This window comes from Entelurus aequoreus, linkage group LG19 (genome assembly GCF_033978785.1).
Source record: "Entelurus aequoreus isolate RoL-2023_Sb linkage group LG19, RoL_Eaeq_v1.1, whole genome shotgun sequence".
Taxonomy (NCBI): domain Eukaryota; kingdom Metazoa; phylum Chordata; class Actinopteri; order Syngnathiformes; family Syngnathidae; genus Entelurus; species Entelurus aequoreus.
The window spans coordinates 15561548-15571547 of record NC_084749.1 but is presented as its reverse complement, the minus strand read 5'-3'; the positions used below and the strand labels follow the sequence as shown (position 1 = coordinate 15571547).

The 10000-nt window shown below is 37.3% G+C and overlaps 1 protein-coding gene across 2 annotated transcripts in view; it reads left to right on the top strand.

Annotated features, from left to right (window-relative positions):
• The window catches only part of LOC133635153 (protein ANKUB1-like), a 47121-nt gene that overhangs the window by 26855 nt on the left and 10266 nt on the right, over window positions 1-10000 (top strand). Inside the window, exons 2-4 of one of the 2 annotated variants that reach the window (XM_062028005.1) lie at window positions 2720-2844; window positions 7237-7365; window positions 9612-9828. In XM_062028005.1, coding sequence (XP_061883989.1) covers window positions 2720-2844; window positions 7237-7365; window positions 9612-9828 — 471 coding nt within the window. Of the gene's footprint in view, window positions 1-2637; window positions 2845-7236; window positions 7366-9611; window positions 9829-10000 lie in introns of both variants that reach the window. The other variant, XM_062028006.1, reaches the window with a different exon arrangement.

The window sequence follows — 10000 nt, the reverse complement described above, 5'->3', positions numbered from 1 at the left end:
TGCTTCCTCTCCACTTTGTAGATCTCGGGTCAAGACAAAATCTTCCTGTGGATTACAACACATCAAAAAAACCGACACCTTCATGTCGCTTCCCATCCTACACAGTGGAGTTTTACAAGCCTTTTGATTGGTAAGATCAAAGACAGCTTTTGTCTGCTCGCTCATTGAAACACAAAGTTTTGTGATAACTTAGATTCAATAATTCTGACACAATGGCGCAAAAATAGTCAGCAAAACAAAAACTACCATTGACTTTCATTCAAACGCTTTGTTTGGTTGTGTGTTTGTTTTTTTGCCTCCAAAGCCCTTTTGTGTCCACAAACATATTCCCAAAATGTATACATTATTTGAATATACACAATGTCAACAATATAAACAACACAACAAATACATTTGTGGAAATAAACATAGAAAAGTGTGATCCAATCGACCCGATTCCCAGTATTGCCCATGGTTCTTTGGTTCCGGGCCTGACTGTGGTAAATGAAGTAGGAATTATTCATTATTAATCAAATATTTTCATGGCCAGAGCATAAAAAACATGTTTTTAACATTATAAGAGCACTGTAGATTAGGGTTAAATGGAATACCAGTACTAGTAAAGTATTGCAGTACTAATGAATCAAAAACGGTACTATACTCTTGAAAAGTACGACGCGTCGTCATGACATTGCTGGTTTTGCAAGTAGAGGAGCATGTTCGGCAGCGCACAATCACGGAGTACTTACAACCAGACACAGTGTGTAGACAGAAAAGGGAGAACAGACGCATTTTGGCTTAAAAACTAAAGATAAAGGTGAAGTTATAACACTGAAACACCCTTAGAAGAGGTGCTTTAAGGTATGGCTAGCTAGTTAGCTGCTAACGTCCATTCGCAGTCGGCAGTGTTTTAGCTACTTCTAAATCACTAATCCTCGCCTCCATGCGACCAATAAAGTATGTTTTTTCCAAGTATCATCCCTGCAGGACGAGGAATAGCTAAACATGCTTCACTACACACCGTAGGAGGATACAATAGCTAACCGCTAACAGCAAGCTAGCAACCTGAATGTAAACAAATGCCATGGATGGATCTACACCTGACAACCAATGTAATGATACTAAGTACAATAGCGTATCTTGTCGATACTACTATGATTACATCGATATTTTTTATCGTCACAAAATCTTTTTTCCATCCATCCATTTTCTACCGCTTGTCCCTTTTGGGGTCGCGGGGGATGCTGGAGCTTATCCCAGCTGCACATGGGTGGAAGGCGGGGTACACCCTGGACAAGTCGCCATTTTAAAAAAAAAATCATATTATGTTTATAAACTCAGTAAATACATCCCTGGACACATGAGGACTTTGAATATGACCAATGTATGATCCTGTAACTACTTGGTATCGGATCAATACCTAAATTTGTGGTATCATCCAAAACTAATGTAAAGTATCAAACAACACACAATAAGTGATTATTACATTTTAACAGAAGTGTAGATAGAACATGTTAAAAGAGAAAGTAAGCAGATATTAACAGTAAATGAACAAATAGATTAATAATCAATTTTTACAGCTTGTCTTTAATAATTTTGACAAAATACTATGAGAAATTATACATTATGTTACTGCATATGTCAGCAGCAAATTAGGAGGATTTGTATGTTTACTTACTACTAAAAGACGAGTTGTCTTGTTTGTTCACTATTTTAATTAAGGACAAAATTGTTCTTCGATTACCATAGGAAACATACACTACCGTTCAAAAGTTTGGGGTCACATTGAAATGTCCTTATTTTTGAAGGAAAAGCACTGTACTTTTCAATGAAGATAACTTTAAACTAGGCTTAACTTTAAAGAAATACACTCTATACATTGCTAATGTGGTAAATGACTATTCTAGCTGCAAATGTCTGGTTTTTGGTGCAATATCTACATAGGTGTATAGAGGCCCATTTCCAGCAACTATCACTCCAGTGTTCTAATGGTACAATGTGTTTGCTCATTGGCTCAGAAGGCTAATTGATGATTAGAAAACCCTTGTGCAATCATGTTCACACATCTGAAAACAGTTTAGCTCATTACAGAAGCTACAAAACTGACCTTCCTTTGAGCAGATTGAGTTTCTGGAGCATCACATTTGTGGGGTCAATTAAACGCTCAAAATGGCCAGAAAAAGAGAACTTTCATCTGAAACTCGACAGTCTATTCTTGTTCTTAGAAATGAAGGCTATTCCACAAAATTGTTTGGGTGACCCCAAACTTTTGAACAGTAGTGTATGTTTTATGTACCCTAAAAAAAAAAGACAATAATGCCATATTTTTGTGGTCCCTTTATCTAGAAAACTACAGAAAAGTATCTAAATAAATTTTGGTACCGGTACCGGTACTAAAATATTGGTATCGGGACAACACTAGTGTAGATTTAGTCACCTTTGCACTCTTTTAATCCAATATGCTGGCTGAGGCTGAGCCAATCAGGGGCCACGATACTGAACAGCGCATTCTGATTGGTTTCTTCTCACCTAATGGCCAATAGTAGTCTGTAGTATTGATATTTTTACTTCATTCAGCCATTGTTATCCTTAAAAAAATACTTAATTTAGGTTGAAAATACCTCAAATATGCTTCAAAAGGTTGTTTTGCGCACACAGTCCGCGTCATTTCCAGACAGCCATCCTCCCTAACTTATACTGACTCCACCCCGCACCCCTCACTCCCTTCGCTCACTGAGAGGACGAGCATCCACACAGAGGACGGATGCTCTGGCCATGAGGATCTTTGTCTGCTACGAGGAGTCCTGGGAGTCCTTTGACGTGCCCGCAGGTCAGACCGTGGGAGCCATTAAGAAGATGGTGAAGGTAAAGGATTGTTTATTTACTGCATGGCATGCTTTTAAGTCAGGTGTACCCAAACTCATTGCACTGAGGGCCACAGACTGACGGATGAAGGGATGCAGGGGCCATTTTGGTAGTTTTCATCTTCATAACCAGTACAATATATATATATATATATATATATATATATATATATATATATATATATATATATATATATATATATATATATATATATATATATATATATATATATATATATATATATATATATATATATTAAAAAAATAAAAAATAAAAAATATATATACATATATATATTTATTTATTTATATATATATATATATATATATATGTATATATATATATATATATATATATATGTATGTGTGGGAAAAAATCACAAGACTATTCATCTCTACAGGCCTGTTTCATGAGGGTGTTTCCTCAATCCTCAGGAGATTTTAATGGAAGCATTCACATACCATGGTTTATATCGCGCCTCGCCAAGGAGTAGCGAGAATACCAAGAAGCGTATATGCCAAATCTTCAAAGAGAACGGTCTACGGATCACAATTGAAGCCAACAAGCAAACCGTCAACTTCCTCGACGTCACTTTCAACCTGAGGAATAACAACTACCAACCATTCACGAAACCCAACACAACACTCCAATACGTGCACCATGACAGCAACCACCCACCCACCACCACGAAAAGAATACCTACCGGAATTAACAAAAGACTATCGATGCTGTCATCTAGCAAAGCTGAATTCGACAAAGCAACCCCCCCGTACCAAAAAGCACTTGATGAATGCGGATACAACTTCACCCTCACCTACGAACCCACGCCAGGAAACCAACCAAAAAGGAGCAGAAAACGAAACAACATTATCTGGTACAACCCCCCATACAGCAAAAACGTCTCAACTAATATTGGCCACAAATTCCTCACCCTGATCGACAAACACTTCCCCAAAGGCAACACCCTAAGAAAAGTATTCAACAAGAACAACATTAAATTGAGCTACAGCTGCATGAACAACATGCGACAAATCATTTCAAACCACAATAAAGCAATTGAAAAGGAGCCGCCCACCACCAGGCAGAACGACTCCAAAACCGACAAAAGCTGTAACTGCCGCAAGAAACCTGATTGCCCTCTCAACGGGGGGTGCTTACAATCATCAGTTGTTTACCAAGCAAAGGTAATACGCAAGGACATTAACACATCCGACACATACGTAGGATTAACTGAGGGAGAATTCAAAACCAGATGGAACAATCACAAGGCTTCTTTCAGATGCAAAAGCCTGCGGAACACCACAGAACTCAGCAAACACATTTGGAATCTCAAAGACAATAATGTTGAATACTCAATAACATGGCAAATTCTTTCATCCAGCACACCTTACAACAGTGGTAACAAAAGATGCAACCTATGCTTGAAAGAGAAACTGTTTATCATATACCGTCCAGAGTTGTCATCCCTCAACAAGCGCAGCGAAATTGTATCAGCATGCCGTCACAGAAGGAAACACCTCCTAGGTAACACATGAGTCAATCACCACGCCCCCACGCCTGCCTGCACCCACCCGCTCTGTGCCCTATATAAACCATGGTATGTGAATGCTTCCATTAAAATCTCCTGAGGATTGAGGAAACACCCTCATGAAACAGGCCTGTAGAGATGAAATAGTCTTGTGATTTTTTCCCACACATACATATTACGCTCTACCACGGTATCGAGCACTATTTTTTGGATAATCTAATTAAGACATATATATATATATATATATATATATATATATATATATATATATATGTATATATATGTGTATATATATATATATATGTGTATATATATATATATATATATATATATATATATATATATATATATATATATATATATATATATATATATATATATATATATATATATATATTTTATTTTTTTTTGTAATTTTTTTTCAATTTTTTTTTTTTTCCAAAGAACTAGGAAAATGCAATTTCAGTAGAAGTTTTGTGAAAATGCTAAAGATCCAAAGCCAAAACAGAAATGCTAACAGTTAGAACACTGGCTAGATAGCATAACACAAATTATGAGTAAAATTAGCTAAACATGCTAACATGCTAACATGCTAAAAATATCATGCTCACAGCTAAAATTTGTGAAATTCCAAAATGTATAACACTGAAGTGTATACCTGCTAAATTAGCTAAAAATTTGCTAATGTTAGCATTAGAGGTGGAAATCTTTGGCCACTTACGATTCGATTACAATTACGATTCAGGAGCCAATATTCGATTAAAAGTAGATTATTGATGCAGTTTTACAATTCTTTTTGTTTCACTAAATAAGCGTTTAACCCTTGCATGTTTAAAAACAGTGCATTTGTAAAAAGAAATTGTTACATTAATTTACTAAATTAATGAAAATATGTACAAAACTGAAAAATAAGTGCCCTAAAATAAAGGAGCTGGTCGGATCTCTGCATTTTTTTATTTACAATAAATAAATAGATTATCGATTAATGACATTTACTAATCGATTTTATAATCATACATGTCCGAATTGCGATACATCTAAAAACTGATTGTTTCCCCCACCAATAGTTAGCGTGCTAAAATGCTAAATGTAACATGCGTGAAGTACCAAAATATATTACTCTGAGGTGTGCACCGGAAAAAGTTATTTAAAATGCTAGCGAACTAATATTAGCATGCATCAATTACCAAAATATGACTGAGATGTATACCTACAAAATTAGCTAAATAAAATGCTAGTATACCAACATTAGCATGCTAAGAGGTTAAATTTGTCAAATAACAAAATATTTGACGCGGATGTGTACACTTGCAAAATCAGCAAAAAAAGCTAGCATGCAAATATTAGAATGCTAATGAGTGTGCTGCGCGCCGTTAAAATATGTTCCTTCCCCGGGCCGTACGTGGGACACCTCTGTTTTAAGCACTACATTCAAAAAGCTCATTACCTTTAAGTCATGATCCTATTTTAGCGATGTTATCTTGGCAAACGAATTAAGTTTTTTGAACGGATCTTTTGAGTGAACGAAGATAATCGATTCGCAGGTGTGAGCTGTTCATTTGGGAGCCGTTTTTTATGCACATGTAAGTACAGTGTAAATTGCCCGTCCAAATGGCAACTAGAAAATTAGTCATTAAAAAATATATATTAAAAAAAAATTTGAAGAAAAAACTGTATATACGTTAGGTCAGGAAAAAACACAGAGGCTATATCATCCCTACAAGCCAGGTTTCCCTGCTCGTCACTGTATACTGTATATAAATATATACATTTTCAATTTATTTATATTTTATTTATTTATTTATTTTATTTTGAGTCACTTATCTGGTTAATTTTTCTGATATGTAAAGTAGTTCAAGCATACAAACGTCACATTTTTACTATGTCCTCATTTTTATTCCGGTTGTATTTATATTTTGTATATCCATAAGTACATCTTATTTATACTTATTTGTGTATTTTTTGTCTTTGGTTAATATGCTCTTGAGCTACAAAGTTTTTTAGCTGAGGAAAATTGTAAATATTGATGTGCCGTCAAATCACGTGGATATGGCACCACCTTTTGGAATGTTTACAATACAATAAACAACAAAATTATAGTCAATATTTCAGAGTACATTAATTCCCACTAGGGATGTCCGATAATGGCTTTTTTGCCGATATCCGATATTCCGATATTGTCCAACTCTTAATTACCGATACCGATACATACAGTCGTTGAATTAACACATTATTATGCCTAATTTGGACAACCAGATATGGTGAAGATAAGGTCCTTTAAAAAAAATAAAAAAAATAAAAAATTCAAAACATTTTCTTGAATAAAAAAGAATGTAAAACAATACAAAAACAGTTACATAGAAACTAGTAATTAATGAAAATGAGTAAAATGAATTGTTAAAGGTTAGTACTATTAGTGGACCAGCAGCATGCACAATCATGTGTGCTTACGGACTGTATCCCTTGCAGACTGTATTGATATATATTGATATATAATGTAGGAACCAGAATATTAATAACAGAAGGAAACAACCCTTTTGTGTGAATGAGTGTAAATGGGGGAGGGAGTTTTTTTGGGTTGGTGCACTAATTGTAAGTGTATCTTGTGTTTTTTATGTTGATTTAATTTTAAAAAAAATAAATAAATAAAAAAAACAAAACGATACCGATAATAAAAAAACACGATACTGATCATTTCGATATTACATTTTAAAGCATTCATCGGCCGATAATATCGGCAGCCCAATATTATCGGACATCTCTAAAAATTATACTGAAATTGCATGTTCGAGGTCTTTGAAAAAATCTGTAATGTACTGGCATTGAAGGTTTTTCCTTAATTGTAATTTGTGTGTCTTCTGCAGGACTCCTTCCTGGTGTGTCTCCCCGATGACCACCTGGAAGTGAGCTACGGTGGTGCAGCCCTGCAGGATGGCTGGACTTTGGGTGACGTGGGCGTCGCAAGTGGAAACTCCATAAAATGCTGCTTAAAGGTATTCACACAACCAGCTTAGTTACACTCGTTTACACACTGAATCTCAACGTCAACATTTTAGTTGCTCATTTTTAGAGATGTCCGATAATATCGGACTGCCGATGTTATCGGCCGATAAATGCTTTAAAATGTAATATCGGAAATTATCGGTATCGGTTACAAAATTATCGGTATCGGTTTCAAAAAGTAAAATGTATGACTTTTTAAAACGCCACTGTACGGAGTGGTACACGGACGTAGGGAGGAGTACAGAGCGCCAATAAACCTTAAAGGCACTGCCTTTGCGTGCCGGCCCAGTCACATAATATCTACGACTTTTCACACACACACACACAGGTGAATGCAAGGCATACTTGGTCAACAGCCATACAGGTCACACTAAATGGGTGGCCGTATAAACAACTTCAACACTGTAACAAATATGCGCCACACTGTGAACCCACACCAAAGAAGAATGACAAACACTTTTCGGGAGAACATTTGCACCGTAACACAACATAAACACAGCAGAACAAATACCCAGAACCCCTTGCAGCACTTACTCTTCCGGGACACTACAATATACACCCCCTGCTACCCCCTAACCCCCCCACCCCCCACACACACACCTCAACCCCGCCCCCTCCCAACCCCGCCCACCTCAACCTCCTCAGGGAGAGCATGTCCCAAATTCCAAGCTGCTGTTTTGAGGCATGTTAAAAAAAATAATGCACTTTGTGACTTCAATAATAAATATGGCAGTGCCATGTTGGCATTTTTTTCCATAACTTGAGTTGATTTATTTTGGAAAACCTTGTTACATTGTTTAATGCAGTGGTCCCCAACCTTTTTGTACTTGCGGACCGGTCAATGCTTGAAAATTTGTCCCACGAACCGGGGGGGGGGGGGGGGGTAGTAAAAAAAAAAATTATATATATATTTTTTTTTTGTCATAAAGAAATACAATCATGTGTGCTTACGGACTGTATCCCTGCAGACTGTATTGATTTATATTGATATATAATGTATATATTGTGTTTTTTATGTTGATTTAATTAAAAAAAAAAAAATATATATATATATATTTTTTTTTTTTAATTTCTTGTGCGGCCGCGGCCAATCGGTCCACGGACCGGTGGTTGGGGACCACTGGTTGGGGACCACTGGTTTAATGCATCCAGCGGGGCATCACAACAAAATTAGGCATAATAATGTGTTAATTCCACGACTGTATATATCTGTATCGGTTGATATCGGAATCGCTAATTAAGAGTTGGACAATATCGGAATATCGGGTATCGGCAAAAAAGCCATTATCGGACATCTCTAATTATTTATTCATCTTTTGCTAGCTGACAACTAACGCATGAATTGCTAGCTGGCAACAGGTGTGCTAATAGCTAGCTGACAACTAAAGCCGCTAATAAGTATATAAGTATAATAAGTAGTTGAGGTGGGCGGGGTTGGGGAGGGGGCGGGGTTTTGGGGGGTTGCGGGGGGTGTATATCGTAGCGTCCTGGAAGAGTTAGTGCTGCAAGGGGTTCTGGGTATTTGTCCTGTTGTGTTTATGTTGTGTTACGGTGCGGATGTTCTCCCGAAATGTGTTTGTCATTCTTGTTTGGTGTGGGTTCACAATGTGGCGCATATTTGTAACAGTGTTAAAGTTGTTTATACGGACACCCTCAGTGTGACCTGTATGGCTGTTGACCAAGTATGCATTTGCATTCACTTGTGGGTGTGAAAAGCCGTAGATATTATGTGATTGGGCCGGCACGCAAAGGCAGTGCCTTTAAGGCACGCCCCCAATATTGTTGTCTGGGTGGAAATCGGGAGAAATTCGGGAGAATGGTTGCCCCGGGAGATTCTCGGGAGGGGCACTGAAATTCGGGCGTCTCCCAGGAAAATCGGGAGGGTTGGCAAGTATGACTGGGAGACGCAACTGCTCTGTACTTCTCCCTACGTCCGTGTACCACTCCGTACAGCGGCGTTTTAAAAAGTCATAAATTTTACTTTTTGAAACCGATACCGATAATTTCCGATATTACATTTTAAAGCATTTATCGTCCGATAATATCGGACTGCCGATATTATCGGACATCTCTATAAATAATTATATTACAGTTTTATATCCATGTAAAATATCATCAAAATAATAAAATAAAATAATAATATTTGCCTATTAGCACGTAGCACAAAATGCTCCGAAAGCAAAAAACTTACCCTTTTGCACCTAAATTGTTCGCCTGTGTTTCTTTTTTTGTTCAGAGCGATGAGAGGCCAGCGATGTTTGTGTTTAACGCTGTGACGGGAGAAACGTTTCCAGTCACAGGAAGTGCGTCTCTCCAAAATATGTCCGTGTCCCAACTGACAAGTGCGGTGTCGGCGCACAGCGGACTTCCTGTCAGTGTTTTTCGCCTCAGCACACCTGCCGGAGTTCAGCTTTATGACTGCAACACGCTGCAGGACTACGCCATCAAAGTGGGTAAGGATTTTTACGTTCATGGTACGTTTGGCTGTCGACTATCAGTATCGCCTACTATTCGAGTCGCAGGCTAAATCGGAGGCCTTGTAAAATGGCGATACTGGCAGTCGATACCAGCACGAAACCTTTCACTTGACATGTTATAATCGTTGAATAAATGTGTCACTGGTGC